At 44.1% G+C, this 17,123-nt stretch overlaps 1 protein-coding gene across 1 annotated transcript; it reads right to left on the reverse strand.

Moving 5' to 3' along the window:
- Positions 1 to 198: 198 nt before the first annotated feature.
- Positions 199 to 7,475, reverse strand: LOC123407769 (protein DJ-1 homolog A-like). The gene is made up of 8 exons (XM_045100976.1): positions 7,209 to 7,475; positions 6,923 to 7,126; positions 5,737 to 5,886; positions 5,484 to 5,666; positions 4,620 to 4,700; positions 862 to 1,062; positions 637 to 777; positions 199 to 552 (listed from the first exon to the last, which is right to left on the reverse strand). The coding sequence occupies exons 1-8, from the start codon at positions 7,353 to 7,355 to the stop codon at positions 352 to 354; spliced, it is 1,308 nt and encodes a 435-aa protein (XP_044956911.1). The 5' UTR covers positions 7,356 to 7,475; the 3' UTR covers positions 199 to 351.
- Positions 7,476 to 17,123: the final 9,648 nt, after the last annotated feature.

The following is a 17,123-nucleotide window of genomic DNA, read 5'->3' on the forward strand; positions in this document are numbered from 1 at the left end:
CGCAGAAGAAGGGGCTGAAGAGAAGTTGATACTCTCAGACTAAAACTCTGCTTCCAGAGTTCAGGTTCAATTGGTTAATGTTGTCGTAGAAAATTGCACAAGCTTATCCTGAGTAGCTGATAAATACGTCTGCGATTACAAGCCACGACAAGCTCCACAAAGTCGAGCGACTAAACATGTTTCTCAGAAGGCGTGGCATTCGTAACTGCATCGTATTCATCTGAACTCTTTATTGCATTTCCATCCATTACGAGCTGTTGCGTTATTGTAGTGAGAAGCAAAAAACCACCAGCTAACACAGCATCCCCTAGTATATTCACAAACAGTGTCACCCTCTAGTAGCAACACAACTCACACGAAAACCATTGCTTTGGCCAGCTCGAGAGCCCTTTCCCTTCCAAAGAGCTTCTCCACGATGGCAAGCGAGAATTCCATGGAAGTGCCTGGACCTTGGCTAGTGATCAGGTTGCCATCGACGACGACTCTGTTCTCGCATTCGCTTTGGTCCGCGAGTTTGCTCCACATAGCAGGATAGGATGTAGCCTTCTTTCCCTGGTGTAAAAGGTGTTGTGCAAGTTATAGAACCGTTTCAGTATGTCTGTTTCCCTAGGGCTTAATGTTTGTCGCACGCTATACCTTCAGCAGGCCATGTGGCTCAAGGGCAATTGCTGGGGAGGCACATATTGCTCCATACAGTTTGTTTGCCTCGGCTTGCTTCTTGATCAGACCAACCAGCTTATCTGATTTGGTGTATGCTTGGGCACCACCAAGACCGCCCTATCAAAAATATAAAAACGTGAGGCCATATGATATATGGAGTGCTAACGTTATTAATGGTCAAAAGTGATGTATGGAACTTACAGGTAATAAAATGAGATCGTACTGCTGCTTAAGGACATCATCCAACAGCACATCAGCAACCATCTTCACATTCCTCGATGCAACAATCTCCAAAGTGCCTTCCAAAGATGCAACGACAACATTTGCTTTCGCTCTTCGAAGAATGTCAATTATCATAATTGCCTCCATCTCCTCTGTGCCATTAGCAATTGGTACGAGAATCTGCAGCAGGAGAGCGAGATCTTGAACTGTGAATGCAGCACTATACAGTTGGAACTCAACATGTAGTAAAATGAAGAAAAAAATACTGTAGAAGAAAGCAAATATTTAATGAGTTGATTGTTGATTGAAAAATACTCCCTCCGTCCAAAAATAAGTGTCGCTGATTTAGTACAACTTTGTACTTTGTACTAAATCAGCACACTTATTTTGGGGCGGAAGGAGTAGCTTTTAATTGCATCCAGTGGCTTCTACTCCCTCCATTCCTAAATATAAGTCATTTTAGATATTTCACTAGGGGACTACATACGGAGCAAAATGAGTGAATCTACACTCCTATATACATCCGTATATAGTCCCCTAGTGAAATCTCTAACAAGACTTATATTTAGGAACGGAGGGAGTATGATTTAATCTTAGTCATACGCTAAATAAATTGCCTTTGGGTTCGTGTGCGCTATGCTAGCGGCTACCGTTTTCATCCCTCCCTCCATATGCACAAACCAAGCTAGAAAGTCAAATTTCTGAAAGAGATCATCTCATACAGAACAGCTGAGATACTCAATACACCTGTCCTCATCATCGACCTATCAAAACCTAGTGGTCAAGCCTTAGAAAGCACACAATGAATTCTCTACCATAAGGAACAATGTTTGCACCAAGAACCTATGAGGCACCGATACGGCAAAACTGATACTGTGACACGGAAATGGGGACACGGGATAGGTCAATTTCTAGAAACAGCAATACGCTGATGCAGCAAGTATATACAAATAATTAATAAAATGCCATGTAATAATGACAAAATTAATTTTGAGATGTGAAATGAGGTCAATATGTTGCCCCATCAGATTACTGCCCAATTAATAAAGACAGCAACAACAACAGGTCAGCAGCAACCCTTTGTTTTGAATGTCAACAGCAACTCAGGACTCCGGAGCTGCATAAAAAAAACATGGCTAGGACCAGCAGCAACAGCTCGTCAGCAGCCGCCATGTAAAAAAATGTCGCCAGTCATGACTCGTGACTAATTGCTAGACAGCAAGGCGGCAACAACAGCAGCTCAGCACCAACTCAGCCACTCAGCAATAAATAGAGGAGCACAGGGGAGGCAGCACCAACTAGCACGCAGCAGGAGCGGCAGACGGCAGCAAGCTGGCCAGCTGCAGAAAGTTACTTTGCTTGCTGCTGACGGAGATTAAGAGCCTGTTCGGATCCTCTCTACTCCTCAACTGCGCTCCCGGAGCGGATGGAGCGGCGCCGTACGCACCAACTCCACAGAGTCAAAAGAGTGGAGCAGAACAGCCTGCAGCTCATTTTCATGGAGTGGCTAAAACCGAGCTCCACGGCTCCATGGAATCAGAAATACTGGAGCAGATTTGGTGGAGCGGAGAGGTTCCAAACAGGCTCTAAGCAACGCGCGGCGGCGGCAGCAACTCCAGGCGGAGGCGGCGACCAAGGTGAAGGCGACTCCAGGCATGCAAAGGACCTTGTCAAGAGACTGGATCAAAACGCTGATCTTTCGATCGAGGATATGGAGGGCCGGTACTCGTATGTACCTGTCTAGGGTTATGAGTGGGCTTCTACTGTCTCAGGCTGCACTCCCGTCATCCCTGTACCCCGGCGTATCAGATTCATTTCCTTTTTCGTAAAATTAAAAATCATGATACCTTAGGATACACTAAAACAGCTCAAGACCAACACTGTCCTTAGTAAATAACTGTGTGTCATGTTCATGTCATAAGCATTGCATAAGCATCATATTTCTTTTAAATATAAGATTTAATAAAACTCTTAACATTTTTCTTCAAGGGCTAAAACCCTAAATTTTGCCCAATGTCCAAAATGCCTTCCTAAACCCTAAATATTTCGGCAAGAGGCTTATAATTTATTATGTGGGCCTTCCCAAATTTTTAGGGATTAAAGGAATATTTTTGGACTTCCGGATTAAACCATAATGTTAATTTATATGGATTTAATTTCATATGTAATATAAATGGGTCCACAAACCATATTGATTATTTTGTGTGGCTTGGAATTGGTCCTGTGAGGTTACACCAAAAAAAAAAAATTGGAATTATTGAGCCCTCAAAGCTGTTTTTAATCCGGGGCCAAATCTGCTAATTATTAAACCCTGCACAAAGCATTGTTTCTTTTGGGCCCGGCCCATTGGGTGATTCTATCTAAACTGCCCACGATGGTGTCACATAGCAGTACAGCGCCAGCAGTCCAGCCCTACACTGTTCATCTACCGCAGACAGTTGTAAGGCACGACCTAGCCCTCCTGGAAACCCTAGCGCCCAACTCCCTACATCCCCTCAATGTTATCGCCACCACTTGCAGAGGAGAGGATGCGCACGATGCGAACGCTGGAGACTACTTCGTACAGCGACACGTCTTCAAGGAACTAACGAACGTGTATGGATAACTTGGTGCACCCCTCCAGGGTTAAATCTATTCGCTGTGCCAACGGTTATGGACGGCTTGGAGATTCTGTATTTGATCATAGAACTAATTTCAATTGATAATTGTTAAAATTTGCGCACCCTTAAACTTGTTAGTTGCTAGATCTTAATACATCTTTAACTCTCAATAAAATTGCCAACCGTGTGAGTGCCTTGTGGATTCTTCCTCGTGGGAGGTGCAAGGGGAAATGGAAGGTAGTGTATTCATTATCCCCAGTAGATGCAAGCTGTAGCGTGTCTCTATAGAATGCTTAGCACTTCCCGCATAACCCAAACATATCCCTTTCCTTGAGAACGATGCATAAGGGCATCTCCAACGTTGACCCACATGCAAACGCCGCCCGTCTGTCCGCCAGCCGGCATTAATACATAGTGCGGCTAGCCTAGCCGACACCCGCAATTTATATGTGACCTATACGTGGCCAGGCCCCTGCAAGATCCACACCACACCTCCCTCACGGCCTCCTTTATGCACCACGCACGCCATGGCCTCGAGCTGGAAAGCATTGTGAGACAGCCTCTCCACCAAAAAGAAGCAGGAGATGTCGGGCATTGCGACCGGCTGGCAGGCCTATCAAGCCAACCGGATACAGGTTGGTTTGCCAACTAGCTTAGCTCTCCAGAGGGAAGCGACACCGACGAGCTGATGGACGAGGCAGCAGGCAAAGAGTCGGTGTGGGCGACCTAGGATCGAATTGTGTGGATGCTAGGAAAGGTGCTAGATATGCACAGTGTCGGTCCAGGGGCGCTACAGACGTGTATCACGGTTGTGTCATGTGTATCGCCGTATCGGCGCGTGGCCACGACACTTCTGGATGTATCGGTGCTTCAAATCCAAGAACCATGCTTCCACAGATAAAACCCATAGTGCCCAATTCCACCTTTGTAGTTAAGGAGCTTGATTTGCCTAGTCACATTTTTAATACCTCATCCTACCTTTGCATTAATGAACTTTACTTGTTTGCCCTGTTCTACTGTGTAGTCTACGATACTTGAATGATTTCACCAACAATCACATTTACAGCAACTCTGATGACATAAAAATAGATCAAATAAATGCGGAATGATCAGATTTTCATAATGAACAATGCATACTTGAGGATTTTCTCCAACATTCCAACTGATTGAGTTCAGCTCCTTCACTGAAAACTCTGCACCATGCTGGGGACGCATAACCTAAAAGGACAAATCACTTAGTTGACATGTATAAACAACTGCTGCAGAAATATGAGTATAAATACACCTAGGTAGAACAAAGGCAGGACAACCTTGCAAGGCACTAACAGAAAGCAAACATCAGACAGAAACTAATCTCTTTTTTTTTTGGCAAACAGAAGGAAAACAATCTGTTAAACCATTCAATACAGAACCAGAATGCAGAAAGTTTACAAACAAAAAGCATACATAATTCAATAAGCCGATTAATAACCAGTTTCAGTAAGGATGATGATCTACAGTTTTAAAGCCAAAAGAGTGGTTTGTGTTCCCACAATGGCACTGGTTCTAAATAGAATTTACCCAATTTTAACATACAGCTAAAATTAAAATGAAAAATTTCATCAGCTGCCAAAACTGAATAATAGCGTCTTTAGACAGATAATGATGTCACATAAGACTAAAGCTATTTTGCCCAGAGTAAGTACTTGTAATTATTTTATGAAGGTGCAATGTGAATGATATCTGAGGACATGAGAAGAGATAAATCTGGTTTTATCAATTTTGCAGGGTGAAGCATAAAATACAAAACAAGATAGTGAACAAAATTTCTTCCCTACATAGTACAAAAACTGCAGGACTATGCCTAGGCCTATCAAGAAACAAACTGGCATGATTATTTTACCATGAAGAGGCAACATAGCACTGCAAAACTTCCCAGTAGAGGACCACGGAGCATGTGGAAAACAAAAGGATAACTTTTTTGCAATGGACATCTAAGAGAACGCTAAAAATGATTCTTACCATTGGCCTGGCAACTTCATCGGCCTTTTCTTTGCCATACAGTTGTTCAACCAAAACAACAGAATACTCCATGGTTGTTCCTGGCCCACGGCTAGTCACACAATTCCCATCAATCTGTACCCTTGATTCTACAGCTTGCACCTCTGAAGGAAGTTTGTTCATGCACGACGGATGACAAGTTGCCTATCACAAACACTCAAATGAGCTGATAATACAAAGCATGCGAAAAATGAATAATGGGTAAAATTGTAACCTTTAATCCATTGAGCAAACCCCAAGCTCCCAGTGCCACAGCTGGTGCAGCACATACTGCAGCATAAAGCTTGCCCTTCTCTGCATGTTTTTTAACCATATTCTCCAAAACTTTGCAGTCTCTAAAGGTGGAAGCCCCAGGCATCCCTCCCTGAACAGAACAGGGCCACAATAAACCAAAAGGTCAGAATGAAGCAACAAAGTCCATGGATACCAACACTCCCAACAGATTTTAGTAAACAGAAACCCATGATATCATAGCAAACAAATAGATGGGTCAATTCTTGAACAAAAAGATTAACTGGTAATGTTTCTGATTTAGTTTATTTTTGGTTGAGAGCTGCAAAGACTACACACAGAAACATATATAACATAATTGATTCAGTAACAACAAACTTGAGACGGATGTCATAAACACCATGATGTTCTCTCCACGAATAATAGTCTAAGGCAACGAATCCAGAACAACACAGGTAATGAGCTCGAAATAGCAAGTTAGTGACACAGCGGACACCTATCCTCCTAAACTGGGAATCGAAAATAGAGTTGCATTTCTTATGTATAAAGTTGTAGCTCGTCTGATGATCCCTAAACTGGATTGAGAAAGGTCATCGGTAAAATTTGCAATGTATATAAGCATATCATACCTTCATTACACTACCAAATGCACAGACCTAGACTGTTTATCACCACTACTTTACAGTACCAACTCATCTAATTTTGGTCCGGTAGAGCTCACTTCATTACCAGGTTTTGGTCAACGAAAGGGAACAATTAAGCAAATAAGGACCCCTTTGATTCAAAGGATTCTCATAGGATCTTTGAAGGATTAGAATCCTTAGGAATTCTTTCCTACGTTGATTGTTTGATTAGTAGGATTGAATCCTGTAGGATTTTTTTCCTAAGGATTTATTTTTACTACATTTCACAGGAATTCTAACATCCACTCTAACCTCTTGAAAGAAATCCTTTGTTTTCCCCGTGACGCAATCAAACAAACTCAAACCCTATAAGGATCCAATGGACATGCCATTTCAATCCTAAGTTTTTCCTATTCCTGTGTTTTTACAATCCTATGAATCAAAGAGGCCCTAAATCGTTGGTCCGAAACCCCCAGCCACAATAACCACATTTGGTTCGACACGGAGTTAGCAGGTACAGGCAAGGGGACGGTGTATGTGACTCACGGGAAGCGAGATAAGGTCAAAATCAGCTTCGGCAAGGTCGGCGAGGAGTGCGTCGGCGGCAAGCTTGACGCCCCAGGATGCGGCGACCTGCGTGGCCCCGGGCTCGACGGAGGCAACGGCGACGTCCGCCCCCGCGCGGCGCAGCACGTCGATGATGATTGCAGCCTCCATCGGCTCCGACCCGTTCGCGATCGGCACCAGCACCTGCAGCATCCGCCGCAGTTAGAGAACCACAAGACGCCACGCCATGGGGGTGGGGAAAGGGATAGGGTGCGCGCTTGCTTGCCTTCTTCGTGGGAGGAGACGACGCCATGGGCTGCGGGGCGGAGGACGCAACCGCGCGGGTTAGGGTTTTGAGGCGGCGTAGGAGAAGGGGTGGGGAGGGGGAGAAGGATGTTGTGAGAGTGGAGAAGACGGGTGGCCGCGTGGCCATTTCTGTCCGTGCTCTTTTCTCGGAGCTTCGGCGGTCTGTTCCAGAAGGGCGGACACGGTGTGCGCCGAGTGGATGAACTAGCTCTCGAGAGTTTCTTGTCTACGATGATGTTCTGTGTCTAAGAATATCTCCAACAGTAACGCAAAAATCAGTGTCCAATAATTTTTTTAGCACATTGTTATAGCTTTTTTAAAGCGCGGGAACCAGAACATCTTCAATAGACGCGTGCTAGTACGCCGTCCAATCCAGCCCGATCCAGCGGCCCCACCTGTTGCAGCTTAGAGTTTTTTTTTTGCGAAGAACGGGGAGATTTTATTAAACTTGTACAGACTTACAATCCTCAGCAACCAGCATAGTGATACATGGAGGTGGTCTACCCAGCCAACATGCAGTGCTATCACCACTACAACCAAAGTTCGCTAAGCAATGTGCAACTCTATTTTGTTCTCGACTAATCTTAAGGAAAGAAACCTCCCTATTCAAAAGTAAACTCTTAATTTCTAACACTAGGACACCATAAGGTGATCTATCAAAATTACCAGTAGCAATCATCTTGAAAGCAACAGCGAGTTTGATGCGTACGCAAGCCGGCGCACCAAATATGCTGCACGCGATAACGTTTTTAAGCTCGTGCACAAAAGTGTTTAGTGCACGCATTGTTTTGCAGCGTCAGGTGGAGCTGTCCGGCGCCCAAAAAAGAATCTTTTAACGCGCGGAGCAGTTTTTGGACATCTGTTGAAGATGCTCTAAATTAACAGTGATCTGATTATAAGGATGTGAAATAGTTGATGTAGCTCTTCAGAATTTCTTGCCTATCTTTTTAATCCCAAGGGCTCTTCTTTATATACAGGTCGAGGCCTCGGGTTTACAAGATTCCGAGTCGTATTATGTCTCGTGATCTATTACAATTTTACCTTATCTTGTTTTCAAATTAGAAAAGCTTCTCGTGTCTTCCACCTCGTGGCCCATGAGTCGTCATCTTTAGGCACCGGCCCGGCCCGTCTGACGGCTCACTTGGTAAGTCTTCTTGTTGTCCTTTCTATCATCTGTACGTACCATCGAGCATATGTTTCTTCAACCGCCTACGGCCTAGCCCGATCCAAATGGTGGGTTATGTCGCAGGGTCATATCCTTAACATTAGGTCTCATGTTGATTTGAACTTTGTTCATGTCAAGCTTCCTTGGTCAAACTATGAGCAGGCAATCTTTGGCCCTTTATCCGTGAAATAAAATGCAAATCCGGGTCAAGACTATGTCGGGTCATTTCTCATTAGCTGAGACTTACGCTTTTTCAGTCTGTATTCTTATGATGTCATCATGCTAACCGATGTCGTCCAAGCCATCATAGCGAATCTTTCCAAAAAATAGCACTAAATCTGTACTCGTGTAAAAACCTAATTGTAAACTCAGCCACTAATTTCCTCCGATCATTCCATTTCAATCCCCCCCTTCCTTATAAATAGACGTGGCGAACCTCTGCAGCATATTTTCCTTTCTTCTTCTCCTTCACGTTCTTCCCCATTACTGCGCACACCAAAGCTCCGAATACGTTGACTCGACCTTCCTGACCGCGTCGCCTATGTTACTCGATCTTCCTCGTATTCGAAGGGGTGCACACGGTCATCACTTTTCTCTTTCAACGAATCAGGTACGCATTCCTCCTTACTAGGGTTTGTAGATTCATCAGTAGGTTTTAGCGGTGTTCATATTGTGTCCATCAAGTTCATCAAATAATCGCTTTGCAGATCCACAAACTTCTCATACCTTATGCATCCATAGGTTTGCCGCGGCCTCCGCTCGACATCTTCTACGCATAGACCTGATATGAGACTCTTTTTAGGAGACCCTGTGCAAATGTCTTGAACTCCAGGCATCCTGTCGGTGTTGAACGTGTATTCCTATTTTTCGCGCTTTATTTAGATCCATCGAAAGAGATGTCGCTTGTTGCAACTTATTTGTGAAGAATTTCTGCTAAGTCCCCATGGAGTTTACCTTTCAAAATCTTTTAGTTATTGCTGTTGGCTTAAAACACCTTGTTGTAGCGTTTGTCGGCTTAGAACACTGTTTTGTAATAGTTTTGGCCGCTTAAACACCCCTTGAATAACGACTGTAGTCTGCTGCTAGTATCGTGCAACACCTTATTGTTTTACCATCCTTGTAGCCGTTTCATACCGCCTAATGCCCCTCAAGAACTCCAAGGCTTGTAATTGGGCCAGGTACCGCCCAACACCTTACTTTGGAAAACCTTGTGAGTCAAGGATTCTTGTCGGCTCGAAAGGAGATAAACTGGCAAACTCCCAAAGAAGAGCCTTACCCGCAGCGTCAACAAGGAGAAGTTGTTGTTTTCACTGATCATTTACGCAGAGGTTTTTGACCGTCCGGCTCAAAATTCTTCAGGGACCTTCTCACTTCTTCAATCTCAGGCCTTCGAATATTGGCCCCAATTCTTGTTGGAAATATGCCCTAGAGGCAATAATAAAATAGTTATTATTATGTTTCTTTGTTCAAGATTATTGTTTATTATCCATGCTAGAATTGTATTGATTGGAAACTCGAATACATGTGTGGATACATAGACAACACAATGTCCCTAGTAAGCCTCTAATGGACTATCTTGTTGATCAAAGATAGTCAAGGTTTCCTGACCATAGACAAGAGTTGTCATTTGATGACAGGATCACATCATTAGGAGAATGATGTGATGGACAAGACCCACACTACGAACGTAGCATGTGATCGTGTCAGTTTATTGCTATTGTATTTTGCATGTCAAGTATCTGTTCCTTTGACCATGAGATCATGCAACTCCCGGACACCGGAGGAATGCCTGTGTGTATCAAACGTCACAACATAACTTGGTGACTATAAAGGTGCTCCACAAGTATCTCTGAAGGTGTCTGTTGGGTTGGCGTGAATCGAGAATGGGATTTGTAACTCCATATGACGGAGAGGTATCTCTAGGGCCCACTCGGTAATACAACATCGCAGTGAGCTTGCAAGCAATGTGACTAAAGAGTTAGTCACGAGATCTTGTATTGCGGAACGAGTAAAGAGACTTGCTGATAACGAGATTGAACAAGGTATGGAGATACCGACGATCGAATCCCGGGCAAGTAACATACCGATGGACAAAGGGAACAACATACGGGATTAACTAAATCATTGACATAGAGGTTCAACCGATAAAGATCTTCATAGAATATGTAGGAGCCAATATGGGCATCCAAGTCCCGCTGTTGGTTATTGACCAGAGAGTGTCTTGGTCATGTCTGCATAGTTCTTGAACCCACAGGGTCTGTACACTTAAGATTCGATGACGTTTCGGTATAGTTGAATTATGTATGTTGGTAACCGAAGGTTGTTCAGAGTCTCGGATGAGATCCCGGACGTCGTGATGAGTTCCGGAGTGGTCCGGAGATGAAGATTGATATATAGGAAAGAGGTATTTGGGTTCTGGAAAGGTTTCGGGCACTGCTCGTAAAGTATCAGGAGTGACGAATGGTTCCGGAGGTTCACCCGGAGGGGCCACCCACCCGGGGGGCACATAGGCCTAAGAGGTGGCGCACCAGCCCCTCGTGGGCTGGGCGGCCAGCCCCATGGGCCTATGCACCCGAATTGAGGAGGTACGGAGGAAACCGACTAGGAGGAGGAGTCCTCCTAGCGCCTCCACCAAACCAAATTGGAGGAGGACTCCTCCTCTTGTGCGCCGCCGGCCAACCCTAGGGATGTTCCCTAGGGCATCACCCCTTGGATCCCTCCTATATATAGTGGAGAGGAGAGAGGCAGCCGATCCCAAGCCAGGGCGCAACTCTCTCTCCCTCCACTAGTTCGTCCACCTCTTGTTTGATTCGGTAGTGCACGACGAAGCCCTGCCGGATCCGCTCCACCAACACCGCCGCCACGTCGTCGTGCTTTCAGAGAATTCATCTACCTCGCCACTCCCTCTTGCCGGATCAAGAAGGCGGAGAACATCATCGAGTTGTACGTGTGCTGAACGTGAAGGTGTCGTCTGTTCGATGCTAGATCGTGAATGGATCGTGGGACGGCTTGCGACTTGGATCCCGAAGACATTCGACTACATCAACTACGTTTCTTAACGCTTCCCACTTAGTGATCTACAAGGGTATGTGGATCCGATCTCTCCTCTCGTAGATGGCCATCACCATGGATAGATCTTGTATGTGTGTAGGAAATTTTTTGTTTCCCATGCAACGTTCCCTATCGGTGGCATCATGAGCTAGGTCTATACGTAGATGACATCTCGAGTAGAACACAAAGGACTTTGTGGGCGTTGATATTCAGATTGCTGCCCTCCTTAGTCTTTTCTTGATTCAGCGGTATTGTGGGATGAAGCGGCCCGGACCAACCTTACTTGTCCGCATACGAGAGACCGGTTCCATCGACAAACATGCAACTTGTTGCATAAAGATGGCTGACAGGTGTCTACTTTAGTTGAATCGGAATCGACAGAGGCGGTCCTTGTAGAAGGTTAAATAGCAACTTGCATATCACCGTTGTGGTTTTTGCGTAGGTAAGAAGCGTTCTTGCTAGATACCCATAGGAGCCACGTAAAACATGCAACAACAGATTAGAGAACTTCTAACTTGTTTTTGCAGGGTATGTTGTGATATGATATGGCCAATGACATGATGTCATATATTTGATGTATAAGATGATCATGTTGTAATAGTTAATATCTACTTGCATGTCGATGCTATAGCAACCGGCAGGAGCCATAGGGTTGTCTTTAATTTTTGGGCGTTTAGTGATGCTTTACTTTATCGCTAAACCAGTAGCAATAGTAATACAAGCATAGATGGCGTGACAACCTCGATGGCAGCACAATGATGGACATAATGATGATGGAGATCATGGTGTGGCGCCGGTAACAATGAAGTTCATGCCGGTGCTTTGGAGATGGAGATCAAAAGCACAAGTTCATGACCATATCATGTCACTTATAAATTGCATGTGATGTTAATCCTTTTTATACACCTTGTATTGCTTAGGACAACGGTAGCATTATAAGGTGATCCCTCACTAAAATTTCAAGATAAAATTGTGTTCTCCCCGAGTGTGCACCGTTGCGAAAGTTCGTCGTTTCGACACACCACGTGATGATCGGGTGTGATAGACTCTACGTTCACATACAACGGGTGCAAGACAGTTTTGCACATGCGGAACACTCGGGTTAAACTTGACGAGCCTAGCATGTACAGACATGGCCTCGGAACACAAGAGACCGAAAGGTCAAACATGAGTCATATAGTTGATATGATCAGCATGAAGATCTTCACCATTGAAACCAGCTCATCTCACGTGATGATCGGACTTGGGTGGGTGAATTTGGATCATGTGTCACTCAAATGACTAGAGGGATGTCAATTTGAGTGGAAGTTTTTAACATGATTAACTAAACCCATTATCTTAAACAATAGTCTAAGTAATCTTTGCAAAATTTATGTTGTAGATCAATGGCTCGCGAAGTAGCACCTGTGAATTTTAATCCGTTCCTAGAGAAAGCTAATATGAAAGATGATGGGGGCAACTTTGTAGACTAGGCCCATAATCTGAGGCTTGTCCTCATGGTTTCCTAAAAGAGTTACATCCTTGATGCATCGCTTGGTGATGCGCCCCCCTTCCCGGCGGCTGAAGACGTTTTGAACGTCTGACAGTCGCGTCTGGATGACTACTCATTAGTTCAGTGTGCGATTTTGTATGGCTTAGAACCAGGACTTCAAAGGCGTTTTGAACATCATGGAGCATATAAGATGTTTCAGGAGTTGAAGTTTATCTTTGAGAAGAATGCCCGGATCGAGAGGTATGAGACCTCCGATAAGTTCTATGCTTGCAAAATGGAGGAGAATGGGTCTGTTAGTGAGTATATACTCAGAATGTCTGGGTATGCTAACCGTCTGGCTGAGTTGGGAAATGTTCTTCTGCCAGAGGGAATCACTAACACAATTCTTCAATCACTGCCACCTAGCTACAAAAGCTTTGTGATAAACTACAACATGCAAGGGATGAATAGATCAGTCGTTGAGCTGATTGCAATGCTGGAAGTCGCTGAGTCAGAAATATAGAAAGAACATCAAGTGTTGATGGTCAATAAGACCACCAGTTTCAAGAAAAACGGCAAGGGCAAGAAGGGTAACTCCAAGAAGAGTGGCAAGGCAGTTGCCCCTCCGGTGAAGAAACCGAAGGCTAGAACCAAGTCGGAAACTGGGTGTTATCATTGCAAGGGGACTGGTCACTGGAAGCGATGTTGCCCCAAGTATCTGGCCAATAAGAAGGCGGCCAACGCCAAACAAGGTATATTTGATATACATGTTATTGATGTGTACCTCACCAACTCTTGTAGTAGTGCATGGGTATTTGATACCGGTTCTATTGCTCACATTTGCAACTCGAAACAGGAACTGTGGAATAAACGAAGGCTAGCGAAGGATGAAGTGACGATGCACGTGGGAAATGGTTCCAAGGTTGATGCGATCGCCGTCGGCACGACCTCACTTCAGTTACCATCTGGATTAGTGTTGAACCTGAATAATTTTTATTTAGTGTGTGCATTGAGCATGAACATTATATCTGGATCTTGTTTATTGTGAGACGGTTACTCATTTAAGTCAGAGAATAATGGTTGTTCCATTTATATGAGTAATATCTTTTATGGTCACGCACCCAATGTGAGGGGTTTGTTCATGTTGAATCTCGATAGTAATGACACTCATATCCATAACATTGAGACCAAAAGATGTAGAGTTAGTAATGATAGCGCCACTTTCTTGTGGCACTACCGCTTAGGTCATATTGGTGTAAAAACGCATGAATAAACTCCATGCTGATGGACTTTTGGAGTCACTTGATTTTGAATCACTTGATACATGTGAACCATGCCTCATGGACAAGATGACCAAAACTTCGTTCTCCGGAACAATGGAGCGAGCAAGTGACTTGTTGGAAATCATACATACCGATGTGTGTGGCCCGATGGGCATTGAGGCGCGCAGTGGATATCGTTATTTTCTCACCTTCACCGATGACTTAAGTAGATACGGTTATATTTACTTAATGAAACACAAGTCTGAAACATTTGAAAAGTTTAAGCAATTTGAGAGTGAAGCGGAGAATCATCGTAACAAGAAGATCAAATTCCTACGATCTGATCTAGGAGGAGAATATCTGAGTTATGAGTTTGGCACTCACTTAAGACAATGTGGAATTGTTTCACAGTTGACGTCGCGTGGAACACCACATCGGAATGGTGTGTCTGAACGTCGTAATCGTACTTTATTGTATATGGTGCGTTCTATGATGTCGCATGCGATTTGTCATTATCATTTTGGGGTTATGCATTAGAGACAGCTGCATTCACTTTAAATAGGGCACCACCAAAATCCGTTGAGACAACGCCATATGAACTATGGTTTGGTAAGAAACCAAAGTTGTCATTTCTTAAACTTTGGGGATGTGATGCTTCTGTCAAAAAGCTTCAGCCTTAAAAGCTAGAACCCAAAGCGGGGAAATGCGTCTTCATAGGATACCCAAAAGACACAGTTGGGTATACCTTCTATCTCAGACCTGAAGGCAAAGTGTTTGTCGCTATAAACGAAACATTTCTTGATAAAGGGTTTCTCTCGAAAGAATTGAGTCGTAGGAAGATAAAACTTGATGAGATTATTGAACCTCTACTTCAACCAGAAAGTAGCGCAACATAGAAAAATGTTTCTGTGGAGCCTACACCAATTTAAGAGGAAGCTAATGATGATGATCATGAAGCTTCGGATCAAGTTGCTATTGAAACTCGTAGGTTGACAAGGGCACGCACTACTCCTGAGTGGTATGGTAACCATGTCTTATCAATTATGTTGTTAGACAACGATGAACCTATGAACTATGGAGAAGCGATGGTGGGCCCGGATTCTAACAAATGGTTAGAGGCCATGAAATCCGAGATAGGATCCATGTATGAAAACAAAGTGTGGACTTTGGAAGTATTACCTGAAGGGCGAAAGGCCATTTGAGAATAAATGGATCTTTAAGAAGAAGACAAACGCCGACGAAAATGTCACCGTCTATAAAGCTCGACTTGTGGCAAAAGGTTTTTCATAAGTTCAAGGAGTTGAATACGATGACACTTTCTCACCCATAGCGATGCTTAAGTCTATCAGAATCATGTTAGCAATAGCTGCATCTTTTGATTATGAAATTTGGCAGATGGATGTCAAAACAACATTCCTTCACGGTTTCCTTAAGGAAGAGTTGTGTATGATGCAATTTAAAGGTTTTGTCGATCCATAGAATGCTAACAAAGTGTGCAAGCTCCACCGATCCATTTATGGACTGGTGCAAGCATCTCGGAGTTGGAATCGATGTTTTGATGAGGTCATCAAGGTATTTGGTTTTATACAAGTTTACGGAGAAGCTTGTATTTACAAGAAAGTGAGTGGGAGCTTGCTACCTCTTGAGCTTGCGTTGGTTTTTCCCTTGAAGAGGAAAGGGTGATGCATCACAGTAGCAGTAAGTATTTCCCTCAGTTTGAGAACCAAGGTATCAATCCAGTAGGAGTATCAAGGCAAGTTTCCAAAGTACCTCCACAAAAACAAGCAAACTTGCACCCAACGCTATATAGGGGTTGCCAATCCCTTCACGATTGATTGCAAGGTGAGATCTGAAGGTGGAAAGTGCAACAAAGTAAAAGTGTAGAGCTGAAAATATGATGTGAAGTAGACCCGGGGGCCATAGTGTTCACTAGAGGCTTCTATCATGATAGCAAGTATTACGGTGGGTGAACGAATTACTATCGAGCAATTGATAGAACCGCGCAAAGTCATGACGATATCTAAGGCAATGATCATACATATAGGCATCACGTCCGAGACAAGTAGACCCATACAGTTTGCATCTACTACTATTACTCCACACATCGACCGTTATCCAGCATGCATCTAGTGTATTGAGTTCATGACAAACAGAGTAACGCCTTAAGCAAGATGACATGATGTAGAGGGATAAATTCATGCAATAGATATAAACCCCATCTATTTACCCTTGATGGCAACAACATGATGCGTGCCTCGCTACCCCTTCTGTCACTGGGTGAGGACACCGCACGGTATGAACCCAAAACCAAGCACTTCTCACATTGCAAGAATTATAGGTCAAGTTGGCCAAACGAAACCCACAACTCGAAGAGAATTACAAGGATACGAAATCATGCATATAAGAGATCAGAAGAAACTCAAATAATAATCATAGATAATCTGATCATAAATCCACAATTCATCGGATCTCGACAAACACACCGCAAAAGAAGAATACATCGGATAGATCTCCATGAAGATCATGGAGAACTTTGTATCGAAGATCCAAGAGAGAGAATAAGCCATCTAGCTACTAGCTATGGACCCGAAGGTCTGTGGTGAACTACTCACGCATCATCGAAGAGGCAATGGTGTTGATGAAGAAGCCCTCCGTGTCCGAATCCCCCCTCCGACAGGGTACCAGAACGGTCCCCAGATGGGATCTTGCGGAGGCAGAAGCTTGCGACGACAGAAAAGTATTGTCGTGGATCTCTCCCGTGGTTTCAGTTTATGAGGGAATTTATAGGTGGAAGAAATAGGGCAAAGGAGCCACAGTGGGGCCACAAGCTTGCTAGGCGCGCCCCCAGGCCACGGCTAGGGGGCTTGTGGCCTCCCCCGGAGTCCTTTGCCTTGGTTCTCAAGTTCCCTGCGTATCTTCTATTCCGGAAAAAAAAAATCTTTCCGG

This window comes from Hordeum vulgare, chromosome 7H, assembly GCF_904849725.1.
Source record: "Hordeum vulgare subsp. vulgare chromosome 7H, MorexV3_pseudomolecules_assembly, whole genome shotgun sequence".
Lineage (NCBI taxonomy): Eukaryota > Viridiplantae > Streptophyta > Magnoliopsida > Poales > Poaceae > Hordeum > Hordeum vulgare.